Source organism: Lycorma delicatula, chromosome 1, assembly GCF_047948215.1.
Source record: "Lycorma delicatula isolate Av1 chromosome 1, ASM4794821v1, whole genome shotgun sequence".
Classification (NCBI taxonomy): Eukaryota; Metazoa; Arthropoda; class Insecta; order Hemiptera; family Fulgoridae; genus Lycorma; species Lycorma delicatula.
The window spans coordinates 88,289,915-88,305,511 of record NC_134455.1 but is presented as its reverse complement, the minus strand read 5'-3'; the positions used below and the strand labels follow the sequence as shown (position 1 = coordinate 88,305,511).

General features: G+C 34.1%; 1 protein-coding gene across 2 annotated transcripts in view; it reads left to right on the top strand.

Moving 5' to 3' along the window:
* The first annotated feature begins 15,191 nt into the window (after positions 1 to 15,191).
* LOC142319995 (DNA-directed RNA polymerase II subunit RPB2-like) overlaps positions 15,192 to 15,597 on the top strand; it is a 109,888-nt gene continuing 109,482 nt past the window's right edge. The window contains exon 1 of one of the 2 annotated variants that reach the window (XM_075357683.1): positions 15,192 to 15,399. In XM_075357683.1, the coding sequence (XP_075213798.1) occupies positions 15,381 to 15,399 (19 nt within the window). In that variant the 5' untranslated portion in view covers positions 15,192 to 15,380. The remainder of the gene's footprint in view (positions 15,400 to 15,597) is intronic. The other variant, XM_075357678.1, reaches the window with a different exon arrangement.

Here is a 15,597-nt window from a genome sequence, read left to right as displayed (position 1 = left end):
GATCTGACAATATACGATTATTTTTATTTTTTAAATTGTAAATGAAACGACAATATGAAAATATGTTTAATGTTCGTATAAACGAAGAAAATGATTTTGAAAATTCTAAAGTTTCTGCTGTTTAAAGAGCAGTTGAAAACACATTAGTTTTGCTAGGCTACTTCTCTTCCTTGAGCGAATCTGGTGGAATCATAGAAACAATAGGCTGACTGGAAGGCCAGGCATCCTCATCTTGTTTCAGAAATGATCCATCATTCCACGAAAGTGGTAACGAGGTTAATACATCTGGTACACAACCACGTGACAAGACGTCTGCAGGGTTATCTTTCGAAGGAGTGTGGTTCTATACATATGCATTCCGTAGTTAGCTCTCATATTTCGCAGACTCTATTGCGACAAATATCTTCCATCTATTAGAAAGCGAAGACAACCAGTAAAATACTACCTTAGAATCTGACCAAAAATGGATTGAATCAAATGTTATACCTAAAATACACTTAACCTTATTAAATAAATGTGATAACAGAAGAGCAGCATTCAACTCAAGCCTTGGAATAGAGATTTGTTTGGCAGGCACAACTCTAGATTTTGAACACACTAGGTGGATTTCAACGTGTTCATTACTATCAACAGATCTGATGAAAAGACAAGCACCATATATATGCTTGTCTTTTCATCATATGCACTGCTACTTGCATCACAAGATCCATGCAATTGATAACTGTTACTGAAACTACTGATTTCAAACTAATCGAGGAATCCTAAAATTACTTGACAATTTGAGCTGAGAATACAGATAATTCATTTTTCAGCTAGTAGAGCAGGAAGAACTTCATTCCATTGAAAGTTAGTGCATCATAACTCTTGGATGTTACTTTAATGAAACATTTGAAGGAGCAACTAGAACCAAAGGATCGAACAACGAAGAAATAGTTGATAAAACAGAACGTTTAGTGTAAGAAGTGTTATTATCCGTTGGTTTGATTTGATAAATGAAATCATCACCTTGAGGATCCCAAGATAATCCAAGTGTTTTGATATTTTCGTCCTTGTCTAATTTGATAAAGGAATCAGAATCATCAAACATACCAGGCACATTTGAATTACATTTATGCAGCGAAAGTCCGTATTTGTTAAGCAATAACAAAACATTGTATAATTCTTTCAACTGATCAATGCTGTCACAACCAGTGAGCAAATTATCGACATAAAAATCTTGCTTGATTGATTGGCAAGCTTCAGGAAAGGAGGCTTCATTTTCATTAGAAATTTCGATCAAACATCTTGTAGCTAGAAAACTTGAAGGTGCTAAACCGTAAGTAACTGTTTGTAAATTGTATGGAATAATTGATGAGTTATTATTATCATACCAGATGATTCTTTGCAATGGGAAATCTTGAGGATTAATGCGAATTTGTCGATGCATTTTTGGAATATCTCCTGATAGCACGTAGGTATGAGTTCTAAAACGAATTATAATTGTAAATAAACCTTGTTGCACTACTAGACCTGTAGCAAGAATTGAATTGCGTGATCGGCCGTTTGGTGGTCTTGCACTACCTTCAAATACTGCTCTGGTTTTGGTAGTTGTGGAAGATTCACAAAACACTGTGAACATAACATTAATAGAAAATGAAATTTCAAGTAGATTTCTTAGCTAGAATTAGATTTTTAAGCATAGAATTTTCTTAGAATAATGCAGATAGGACAAACTAAAAGAACATCTTTTGAAAAACATTAAAAAAATTGTTAAATTTTCGTCAAACCTAGTTTTATTATTTTGCCAGTTTATCTCTGACAATAAGGGTCTGAAATGTCTAATTTAATATTTATTGACTTTTCTTTTAAAATAATGTAGTTAGTAATTATTTCATCACATGTTTCTATTAATGAATAATGCTACTACAATTTGACTGTTGTTATTTAAGACGCTGTAATTTACACAAAAAAAATTCAGAAATTATATTTAGGTAAATTTATAAAAATATGTTCAGTACAAATGCCATTAGCACTTTTAATTTTGTAGTTAGCTGGGCAAAAGAAATATTTAGTCTTGCTAACTGAAGCTGAGTATTCATTTGTCTTGAGACTGGAATTATTTATAAAGTTAGCATTAAAGTCAGTACATTCTACAACAATGACTGTATTAGAATTGTTAAAAAGAATTTATTGTTTAGTTTCATGTAGAACTTACAAGGTTTTTATAGTTCTTGAAAAATAATTTAATAAGGTAATGGAAAAGAATGATTTAAATTTTAACTATTGAAATAGAAAAATTAATCATTTCTACAACATCAAGTAGATAACAAATAATAGAAAATGAGAAAAGACAAACTATAATATAAAAAGGAGCTTATTCCCTTAGTTACCCTTTTCTTTTGTTAATTTGAATATGTAAGAAACAATAAAGAAAGTAAAACAATAATTTTAGTGCATAGTAATAGTTCAAGGATAAAAAATCAAAATGTTAAAATTCACTGATTTATTTTGTTTGAAATTAGGAATGAGAAGTAGTAATAGTAGTAGTAGCAATTATTTATTGCTGAAAAAGAAATTTATTTGAAAGTAATCAAGAGTAAAACAAAAATGATCAAATTCAAAAGAGAAAGGATCATAAATACAGAACAAAGTATACCAAAAATTATAGAATTTTGTTATTTAATGAGTAAAGTTACAAAGAATGGATGATGTGAATAAGACATTAAAAGCAGACTAGCCCAAGCCAGAAAAAATTTGCTAGTATTAAGCATAAATCTAGAAATTTCAAAAAAACTTCTATGGAACATATCACTTTTATAGATGCATGCTTTTATAGAACATGTGAACCACAGGGAAAACAAAAAAGAGAGCTTTTTTTATTGAAGTGTTATAGAAGATTAAGAAAATTAGGAGGATTGATAGAATATGAAATGCAGGAATTTTAAGACAAATTAGAAAATACAAAATCTTATAAAAAAAATAAGATTGGTGAACCATATATATTCATCGTTCTGCTGACCTCCATGGTGGAGTGGTAGCATCTCAGCCTTTCATCTGGAGTCCTGGGTAAGAATCCTGGTCAGGCATGGCATTTTTTGTATGTTATAAGATAACATATCCCACGGACAAGTTTCAAGTTTAGTGAGGAAAAAAGCAAAAATTAAAAAAAAAATTGTTGTAGTAGGAAGTATATTTGTAAAAACAGTAAAGGAAAATAAATTGCAATATATATGAAAAACATGATTAATTAAGAGATTAGTGAGGATAAAAAGTGCGTCAAATGACATGACCAAAACATAACAGTACTTTATATAAGAAGTAAAAATATAACTCTGTAGCAAAAGAAGATATTTTTAACAATTACACAAGCATCTAGTTGCTAGTAGTAATGTTACTTATATAAAAATCTTACTAATTGGGAAATTTCAAAAGATTATACTCTAGCTATAAAATCCAAACTCCTGCCAGAAATTGTACCTGGATCCTTTATCATTCAGCAGTCAGCGATGGCTTGGTTTCGAATAATAAAATCATTTCAAACACTTTAATTAAATACTTACATAAGTGTTAAACATCTCTGATTTTTAGCCTTTAGAAAAAAACACTATTTACTGTTTGCCATGAATTTGACAATAAATTCTATCATCACCTTGAACTCTGATGACAGTAAAGAAAAAGCTCATATTTTAACATATGTTTTGGAATTTGAAAATAGCATTTAAAAATATATTTTCCCCTAGACATAAATAACTGTTACTTGTTTCATAAATCAGTTCAGAATAAATTTAATGTGATATTTAACATAATTTTTATTTTTTACAACAGTTACAAAACAAAAAAACTCGAGCATTTTCTTTCTTTAGTTTTGTGTATTGATAAGCTACATGGCAGCCAAAATCGTAATCACTGCTTTGAAACCGAATAAAACAAAAAAAAAATGATTTTACAAAAACACATTAAAAGTAAAACATTTTATAATAACCTACTAACCCATCATTTGGCACTACCAAAAAATAATTAGATTTAAAGAATAGTTGAAAAAAGATTTTTTTTTTTACTTCCTTGTAAAAAGTATAGTGATCATGAAAAATTTTGGTTTTCAGATTTCAATAGAAATATCAATTTGGACTATTCCTGAATCCATTTTGACTAGTTTTGGTGTAACATCTGTATGTACATATCTCGCATAACTCAAAAACAATTAGCCATAGGATGTTGAAATTTTGGATTTAAGACTGTTGTAACATCTAGTTGTGCACCTCCCCTTGCAAGTTGATTATTGCAATCAACTGAACCAAAAAAGCCCAAAATACCAAAAAATTTTGATGTTGGACTTTTTCTTAACTGCAGTAATAAGCACTCATTGAGAACTTTTCAACGATATATCATAAGTGGTACTTATTTTCATTAGTTCCAGAGTTATAGGCAAATAAAATTTTAATTAATGAAATATTTGGATCTTACAAGGGAAAGCACATCGGTTCAGTCAGACTTCATCTCCTTTTTTTAAATTTATTTCTTAATTTTTTTTTTTAAATATATTGATCTATTAAATTATTATTATAATTAAGTAACCCATGATTGTAAAAAAAATTTTATGCTAAATAATTATTCAATAATAAAAAAAATATGAAAAAAATCACAACTTATTGGTGAAATAAAATTTTATGTAATTTTAAAAATGTGTATATGTAATTTAATAGACATTATTATACATGTGTATATGTAATAGATTGGTGAAACATCTGATTACTTAATAGTAATTGAAAATTATAATTTAGAATCGTATTATTTTTGGATTTTATAGTTTAATTTCTCTTTAATTTTATTTAATTATTCTGCAATTTCTGTCTAATTTTATCTACATTAAAGTTAACTACAGAGTGACTGAAAAATAGACCCTCACAAGAACAACATATACACTGAGGCACACCTGCCCGATCTTTAATAAATTGCAAAAAATTCTTATCTTTTAGTTAAATGTGTATATGTAATGGAATTGGTGAAACAACTGATTATTTAAGATTAACTAAAAATTATAATTTAGAATCGTACTATTTTTGGTTTTTCTGGTTTAATTTTATTTAATTATATTGGAATTTCAGTTTAATTCTATCTTCATTTAAGTTAACTACAGAGTGACTGAAAAATAGATCCTCACAAGAACAATATATACACTGAGGCATACATGTTCGATCTTTAATAAATTGAAAAAAAAATTCTTATCTTTTAGTTCATTACTCCTCTGATATTGTTGGACAATATTCTTCCTAAATCGGAGTTGATCATCATTTCGTTTATTTGTTTTTTGTTGCCAATCATTTAATCGCTCTTTGGTTTTATATAATTCTTCTGATCTTAATTTGGGTACATGTTCTCTAGTTTTCAAATTTTCTCTCTCTATATTCATCATCCTCTCTTAATCTTTTTATTCTTTTCTTGGTCTTAAAGTTTTCTTCCTCTTTATATTTATCATTTTTTCTTAATTTTTTTAATCTTCCCTTGTTCTTAACATTTTCTTCCTCTTCATATTCATCTTCTTGTCATTTTTTGAGATATATTTCTTCATATTATCTTTCTTTTTTCTGTGTGATTACTTCTTTTTCATTTTTATTATTCACTAAATAATCCAATAATAAAAACTGAATATTGTACACTGTAAGGTTGAAATTAACATGTGCAACCAGTATACAAGAGTTCATTAAACAGAATAGTATAATTATTATTAACTTTTATTTATACAACACACCAGAAATCTGAAACTTTTGTTAATTTACAACTCACGAAGATACAAAAAATACTGATCGAGTAATAAAGGGACTTTTACTCTATCCTAATATTTCATTAAGATTGTTGAATTAATAGTATAAATATTTGATGTTAATAAAAACTAATATTTCAGCAATTGTGTAACTGTCCACTTTATTAAAGAATTGGAGGATCGTATCTCATTTTCAAATGAAATAAGTTTAAATGAAGTGTAGCAAAAAATGTGTATATGTCATTTAATAGACTTACAAGGAAGTTATGTGGTATCCACATCAGATTTTCTTTTAATATATTTTTTTACAGTTTATTTTTAAGTAAAATATGGATAGATCTTTACAAAGAAAGGTTCCCAAACAAAATAAAGCCTTTCGCACAAAAACAAACACAAGAAATGTGGATATCGATTAAAAATAGAGGAATACAAATAAACGACGTGAAATGATCACTATTAGGCAAGAAATAACTTAAGGCTCCCCTAATGTAAGTATAAGAATTTTTTTACGCAATTTGTCAATTTTTTTTCATGCAAAAAGATACAAATACATAAGGGCACGTACCATTATGCTGTAAGAATACAATGGTAAGTAAAGATTAAAAAACTGAGAAATACCTTTAAATCATCAATGAAAAAAAATGTAATTTCGACATGGAATGAATTGCATAAGGATGTTTGTTTGTTGTTTAAGGATGTTTGCACATAATTTTGATGAAACGAAGTCATGATACAAACGAGTCGTAAATCTAAACATGAAAATTAATCTTTAACAAAATAAATTGTAGATTATTTTAAAGATCAAAGATCAATGTGAAACCAGTTTCATAACTCCCACTTCCTCCAACCAACCCAGCAGATTGGTCTAGTAGTGAACTCACCACAGCAAATCAGCTGATTTCAAAGTTGAGTGTTCTAAGGTTCAAATCCTAGTAAAGGCAGTTATTTTTATTCGGATTTGAATACTAGATTGTGGATACTGGTGTTCTTTGGTCAAATGTAATTCCTTAATGGGTTTCAATTAACCACACATCTCAGGAATGGTCGACCTGAGACTGCACAAGACTACACCCCCTTTACATTCATTCATATCATTCTCATTCATGCTCTGAAGTAATACCTTACGGTGGTTCTGGAAGCTAAACATAAACTAGCTTAATAAACATGTTGTGAGCAAATGCATTGTCTGATTGCTATAAATTTAGCGCCAAATGATAAGATATCTCTGAAATTCTACTAAAATCAAAAAATAGTGACAATAAAAAAAACTTTGCGTAACGTTTTGTAAAAAACACTATTTTTTTTATTTTTAGAATGTCATGATATATGCGCAATAAATACAATCGCAGATAAGAATGAGTTGAGGAGAATAGACCACAAGAAGAAGAATTGAAAAAAAATACCATTTACAAAGACTAAATGAGCAAGAGCATTTAGACAGGGAAATAAACTGTGCGCAGCTGAGTTTGAGGGCTGGACCAAGTATGTCTAGCACCATTGTCAGTTAATAGTAATAACAGAGAAACTATTTAGAAATGTAAAATTTGTTTACAAAAACTGGTTAGACAATAATTGATTTAGAATATGAATTTAACATTAAATGATCTCACATTAATAGACATTTCAAAAATTAATTTGGCATGCAATGTTTTTTTTCTTCTATGGTTTCTCAGATGTACAACCAGTAGTAACAAATTCATCTGCGTTGGTACTAACAAAAGTGTTTCAAAATCAAGATGAAACCAACTTTAAAATATGCTCAACTTACAGATGGGAGTAGTGTAATAATACTCTCAAAACCAAATGGGTCTCAATTTCCATCATTGCCATTGCTAGATCAGTTCTAGAAAGATTGATTTCACCAAGATTGTTATTCTTGTAAATAAGACTACTATGCCATGTCAGCTGCTTTGGTATAGTCAGTAAAGTTATAAATGTGCTGGTTGATGTGAATAGTATGATAAATCAATTCTTTTTTCTATTTAGCCTCCTGAACCACCACAAGGTATTGCTTCAGAGGATGTTTGAGGATTATATGTGTGAATGTAAATGAAGTGGATGTGAATGAATGTAGTCTTGTACAGTCTCAGGTCGACCATTCCTGAAACATATGGTTAATACCCAACCACCAAAGAACATCTGTATCCATGATCTATTATTATTCCTCCACATCGCAGGCTGGACAGCAACCTGAATTGTCAAGAGCGAACCTAAACAAATACGATCTGTTACCACCATGCCCAGCCAAGAATTGCGTAAGACTATAATCAATTGATCTGTGAGTCCTACTGCACCAACTCCTTACATTCCCAATCAGACAGTAAGTCCACCGACCTTTCCCGCATCCCACTGTTCTTGCCAAGTATTCATCAACTCTTGTAAATTGGCTACAATCAATCTCTTCTTCTCCGAAGAAGGAAGCATTCTTAATTCTCTATGCTTCCTTCTGTGAGCAATTAGTCAGTCAATTGGCATAACACCATCCAGCACCTCTGCAACCTCTCTTGAGATAGTACGATAAGCTGCTGAAATCCAGAGGCAGCATCTCCTATGCAGCGCAGCAAGTATTCCCATATACCTTTAATTCCTCAGAACAACTGCCCAGATCTCTGCCCCATATAAGAGGGAAGAATACACCACACTTGTTAATAACCTCCTCCTGAGTTCTCCAGGCCCCATGATGTTTGAAAGTAAGATGGCAACCGCACACATTGTCCTCTCCGCTCTTTCACAACTTTCCATAACATGGACTCCGTACCTTAATTGGGCATCAATCCAGATGCCAAGGTATGTAATGGTCATTCTGGTATCAACTCTTCTTCCCACCAATTCCAACGACAGTGTTTGATGTCTTTTCTTAGAGGTGATAAGTATAATCTCCGTCTTTTCAGGGCCATCTCAAGGCCAACCCCAGCCATCCAAGTGCTGATCCTAATATACAAAGCCTGAATTTTATCCACAATCTCTCTCTTTGTAGTAGCCCCGACTGTGAGTACTATGTCATCCGCATAGCCGACCTCAGCAACGTCCTCCAGAAGTGAATACCGTATTCCATAAGGTCAGTCCAAGGACCGACCCTGCAACACACCCTGATCAATGGTCCTTAAAATCGTGCCATTTTTCACCATAAGTCAATTGCCTGTCTCTTAAGTGAGATAATAATAATTTTAACAGATATGCAGGAACCTGCAGATTCCGGAGAGCATTTGCAATGGCGACGTGAGAAATGCAATTGAATGCGTTTCTCATGTCCAACTCCACCAACGCACACACTTTACGCTCTGCAAGATACATCCGAGCCGTGCCTATCACCTCCTCCACCACATCAAGTGCAGACCTACCAGCTTGAAAGCATATTTCCTCCGCCTGCATCCTCCACTGTGCACGAACCGGCCTTTGTTGGAGTATGCGCCCCATGATTTTCCCAAATATATTAATCATCGCCAGTGGACGATAAGACGATGGAAGCGCCAGATCACGTCCAGGTTTCAGCACCAATTACAAGATGCTGTGCCTTCCACGTTTCGGGGAATACCCCTCTCTCATAAAGGTATTATAAACATCGAGAAATACATATATATTAGCTCGGACTGCCAATTTAATCACAAGGTTCGGTAACGCATCAGGACCAAGGGCCTTGTCAGGAGGGACGCGCTCCATCGCTGTAATCAATTCTTCCTTCGTGAACATTGGTAGATATTAATCATCGCCAGTGGACGATAAGACGATGGAAGCGCCAGATCACGTCCAGGTTTCAGCACCAATTACAAGACGCTGTGCCTTCCACGTTTCGGGGAATACCCCTCTCTCATAAAGGTATTATAAACATCGAGAAATACATATATATTAGCTCGGACTGCCAATTTAATCACAAGGTTCGGTAACGCATCAGGACCAAGGGCCTTGTCAGGAGGGACGCGCTCCATCGCGGTAATCAATTCTTCCTTCGTGAACATTGGTAGATCCACTATCTCACATGAGGTAGTCGCCGGAACCCCATCTCCATGTGGAAATAATCCATCAATGTGTTGGGATGTCTCCACATGCATAGCAGTGGGTACTCTAGGTCTCACAGCATACTAATAATCTTAACATAATAATCTTTCACATAATACTACTAATCTTGTATGGCCTCTCCCATGGATCCTTTTCAATCTCTTCAATAAGTTTGCGCCAGCAAGCCTTCTTGGATTCCCTTATGAGCTTCTGTAGCTCCCTCCTTCTCTGTTTGTAAAGTACCTTACAATGTTCCCTAGCTGAATGGAAATACGTCCGTTGAATTTCCCTTCTGTCCCTTAGGCATTCGCTGCGTTTCCATGAGATCTCCTCATTCTACCAATAAACAGGTGGACGACCAGCCCTGTAACAACTTCGGGGAAGGAGACCATCACAAGCCCTCATCAATTCATCCACTAATAATTGAATCTGCCACTTTAATCTCAGTAACCTTCCTCAAATCAAGGGCTTCCACAAATAACTGGGGATCCATTCCCTTCACACTCCATCCTTGAGTCAGGGGTCGCCATATCACACGATGTCTAATATCATCAATCGTCATAATGACAGCCTGGTGGTCACTCCCTGTATAACCTTCCCACATTCGCCAGTCTTGAACTTTAGCCGCAAGGGCGGGGGTGGCAAAGGTGACATCCACTATAGACCCATATATGCGTCTCCGGTAAGTAAATTCATTCCCAACATTATGACATGCCAGGTCAAAAATTGCTGCCACCTCAAGAAGCAGTCTACCCTGTGCATCAGTGTAGGCAGATCAGTGTAATGCAGACCATGCATTAAAATCACCCACAGCTAATGCCGAACGATGCACCGCTACATCCTCAGTAAGGATTGCCGGAGCCTCCTTATATCAGTCCATGCTTATGTTCGGTGACATATATATATATATGCTGTAGAAATAGGTGTCGCCGATCTTCGTTCTTGTAAACATACATTCACACAGAGAGTCCCTTGTCAATAAAGGTGTATATACTCAAACAACAGAAGTTCTATCCAACGATACTATCCAGTCTGTTCGAGAGTGGGGTCGATAAGGCTCGGAGACGAGTGTTATACCACCACCCATCTCTGAAACACTACGCATCAAAATGTCCTGTGCCAAAGCCGCATGGTTCAGATCAATTGAATCAATTTCATTGAAGTGTTGTCGATCCCCAGTCCTCCTTTGGGTTGCAGTTTTCTTTTGCATTGCAACTCCCTGTGGGCATAAAGTAGCTCCAGCATGATGTTCTTCCTTTTAGCATGTTAAACACCTTGGTTTCTTTACACACTGAACAGCATGGGCCCCTATTCTCCACAATTAAAGCAGGTTTTTTCCCTGCTTTCTCCGTGGCAGTTCCATATGCTCGAGTTCAAAACAACGATAACACTTCAAAGGCACCTCAACAACGTCAGCCCAACAGGACACCAGACCAATCTTCACTCTTCCTTTCCGGGTGATATCCGCAGCCACAATCGCAGGGAGTTGGCATGTGGCAATCTGAGTCTGCCCAAATCCATCTCTGAAGGACAGTCGTATTCCATCTAAATAGACTTGCTCAACAACCTGCCCCAGTTTCCAGAGGTCATCTTTGGAGGTCACCTCCGAAGAGGTCTGTCATCTTCAGAGGTGGCGTCTTGTCCAAATCACGTATCCACAGTGAAGTCATCCTAATTTTAGTTGAGACGATTACAATTTGAGAGCCGTGGAGACCACCTCTTAAACTCACCCGCCGCAGTTCTGTTTTCCTTAACTCTAATCTCCATACTGCTACCAGCTTTACGTATTGATAATATCTCAGACGTAGCTGGTACTGCCAGTTCTGTTTTAATGAATCTCAGCAAGTCCGCATATGTTGTAGTCAGAGCCGCCTTAATGACAAGCGTCTCTATCTTGTGCAGTTGGTCGGCAGGGTCATCAATTTTCCAGGTCCGTGGGAGTCTGCCAGCAGCCACGAGCAGATGATATGTCTGCTGCCCAGATTTCCTCCCCTCCCACTCCAACATTTTCCTCTCGTATACTGCAGTGTTCTGCCCATATACCTCGGCCTGTATCGAGGTAACCACCATTATTTGTTCTTACTTTATTGATAACGTCAATCCTGCGTCCAATTTCCTGCGGCAGGTCGCCACCACTACCAGAGTTTACAAAAACTATGTAAAACGATGTTCTTCACCGACATCGCGTCATCAGGAGACCCACCAATAAGTCCTCCTTGGAGGCCTCCAAAGTGGCAGTCAGGACATTACCAGCCCTAAGCCCAGGTCCGTTTAAGAGCCAGGACACCTGGGAGTGCTTCAATTACAAGCTATCAAACAGCCATTCTTCAGTCGCTTCATGGAGATCCACAATGGCCATTATATCTAATGCACCATCTCTTCTGTCCAGAATGCCAACCAAGTTTTGCGAAAGGCCTTTTTCGGCCAAACCTTTCTTATAAAATCTGCAAGTTGGTGCGAGGGCACCCCATTATCAAGCCCATCAATTATAGGGCCCCCAGTGTCCGGGTCCCATCAGCCAATGTCCGGGAAGTCACCTCGACCATTTGGTTCTTCCTATTATCTCCGGCTGAAGTACGAAACAGTCTCCGTATGTCATTCACAGCAGCTGTGAACTCCGTATAAATTTCCTTTGTACTTCTTTTAACATTTTTACCCATGTTTTTCCTGAGTTCTTTGGCTAGGTTTTCATACCGTCGGACCATCACCTCCATGTCAAGAGGTACGTCCTTCTTCTCGGTAGCACTAGACCAACCTGGTGGGTTATGATAAATCAACTGCCGAGAGGATTCTCAGGTCGGTTTACCTGCATGGTTTTGTTGTAAAATCTGTTGTAAAGACATGGTTAAAATATTTTGTCAACAGCAGCATGTTATTTACTTTATTACATCATGTAAAATGTATTTCTTGTATATACTTGTCATTATGCCTCCTGATACAGCCTACCTCAATTTCTTTTTTTTAATTTATGTTTTTAAATATTTAAACTAATATAGTTTAGTGAATATAATTTCATTATTTTCGTTATTAATGTTTATTTCTATTTTTATTATTTTAGAGAATAGCAGTTAATGATGTTAAATAACAATTTTGATTCGGAGTAACAGTACAAGGTGAAAAGATAATGATGCTACGATTTGCTGATGATATAGTAATTCTAGCTGAGAGTAAAAAGGGTTTAGAAGAAACAATGAACGGCATAGATGAAGTCCTACGTAAGAACTATCGCATGAAAATAAACAAGAACAAAACAAAAGTAATGAAATGTAGTAGAAATAACAAAGATGGACCACTGAATGTGAAAATAGGAGGAGAAAAGATTATGGAGGTAGAAGAATTTTGTTATTTGGGAAGTAGAATTACTAATGATGGACGAAGCAGGAGCGATATGAAATGCCGAATAGCACAAGCGAAACGAGCCTTCAGTCAGAAATATAATTTGTTTACATCAAAAATTAATTTAAATGTCAGGAAAAGATTTTTGAAAGTATATGTTTGTAGTGTCGTTTTATATGGAAGTGAAACTTGGACAATCGGAGTATCTGAGAAGAAAAAATTAGAAGCTTTTGAAATGTGGTGCTATAGGAGAATGTTAAAAATCAGATAGGTGGATAAAGTGACAAATGAAGAGGTATTCCGGCAAATAGATGAAGAAAGAAGCATTTGGAAAAATATAGTTAAAAGAAGAGACAGACTTATAGGCCACATACTAAGGCATCCTGGAATAGTCGCTTTAATATTGGAAGGACAGGTAGAAGGAAAAAATTGTGAAGACGTTTGGAATATGTAAAACAAATTGTTAGGGATGTAGGATGTAGAGGGTATACCGAAATGAAATGACTAGCACTAAATAGAAAATCTTGGAGCTGCATCAAACCAGTCAAATGACTGAAGACAAAAAAAAAGAAAAGAGAATATTAGTGTTTTGAGAGGAAACTTTTTATGGGGCTAGTGCTTTAATAAACAATGGTCTAATTAATTTTTTTTATAAATTAAGTAATTTTGGTATATAATAATTTATTATTACTTTTGTCAGTTCTAATGATTGAAGCTTTTTTATATTTTTGTTCCCCTTTAAATTTATTTTCCAAGTTTAGGTATTTATTTATTTATTTGTAATTTTTACACTATTGCAATTTTCATTAATAATTAAAATTTCATTTTAATCTATTACTCTATCTTTATTTTTTTATGTTATTCATCTTTAATTATTTTTCAATTAACAACGTATACTTTATAGCCTCGTTTTTTGTAATTTAATTTTCTTTCCTTTAGCTTTAACATTTTTAGAAGAAAATGCTATGATATTGGTTGTTAGTAACTGAAAGCGCTAAATTAGATTTAAAAATCTGATATGGACACCACATGACTTCCTTGTACGCATATTAAATTACATATAAACATTTATTTTTAAAATGAAAAGTACATAACATTTTATTTCATTAATAACTTATGATATTTTTTTTATGTCTTTAATTCCTTGTACGAGTACAAGGAAGTATTGTAATCGGGAAAATTTTCGGTTTCAGATTTCAACCGAAATATCCATTTTGACCATCCCTGAATCCATTTGACTAGTTTCGGCGTTAGAGCCAAAAGAAATTTTAATTAATGAAATGTATATCAAAAGGGGAGGTGCACAATTAGATGTTACAATAGACCTAAATCCAAAATTTCAACATCCTACGGCTAATAGTTTATGAGTTGTGCGAGATACGTACAGACGTCATGCCGAAACTAGTCAAAATGGATATTTCCATTGAAATCTAAAAACAGACATTTTTCGCGATAGCAGTGCTTCCTTTACTTCGTTCAAGGAAGTAAAGTGCAAGAAGTAAAAATATACTTACATAAATAAAAGTTAATGACTAACTTCATATCTTTGTGTAATAGTAGTTTGTAACTTCTTGCACTTAATATCTTGTTAATTGTGAGTAAATAACGAAAAAATTTGCCATAAAGGGTGGCGGAATCCCCTCCAAAATGAGCTCCTACCATCTTCCTGACAGCACTCAATAAATCTACCCTTTCAGAAGAAGCTTCTGGATTCACTGTGAGTGATTAGTTTTTGTCAAACGAATCGAATAAATAGGTGACTTCATTTCATCGGCTGCAAGATTATTGAAAGTTACATAATTTTTCTATTGTTAGTTGCACACTTAAATTGTTAAAAGATATGCTAACTTTCAGTTTTTTAAATTTATTATATTTTTCAAGGACAGAAATTATATGTAATCACTGTTGTTGAATCGTGAACTAGGCTAGATGAGGAAGAAAGCCAACGACAAAGTAATATGTGACAAGAACAGAATGGAAGATGAACATAGTGGGGAGCGGCTACAAAAAATTAGTCTTGCGTGCAAAAAATTAATGCGTACAATACAGAAGTTGGCAAATTAACTGGAGCTTCAGTAATACACAGCGACTAGCAGTTACTGGTTTGATACTACGAAAATTTCTTATAAGCCGAGTCAATCTGTTGCGGAGTGGAAGGGAAAGCTGTTCGTAATATCTGTAATGTATGTAGTAATATCGTAATGTCTGTAGTAAAGTAGTATGAATATTATGAAATTTCAGTGAATTTAGATAAAAAAATAACATCGGGATTTTTCTATTATATAGGTATTGTTCAACTTTTGTGATTATGTACGAGGTAGATGAAGGTATATATGATTTTATCCACATAAGTCAATTTAATAGTAATAGAACTTATTCTTCCTTATTTTCGCCTTTTCCTTATTCAAAAGTGTTAAGTTAATATATCACGCCAGTTTTATTGATTTTTATAAACAAGATTTATTAACTTACACTTTTAAATTTTGTTTTATAAACAAAAATTGCACTTATGTATTTTACCGGGT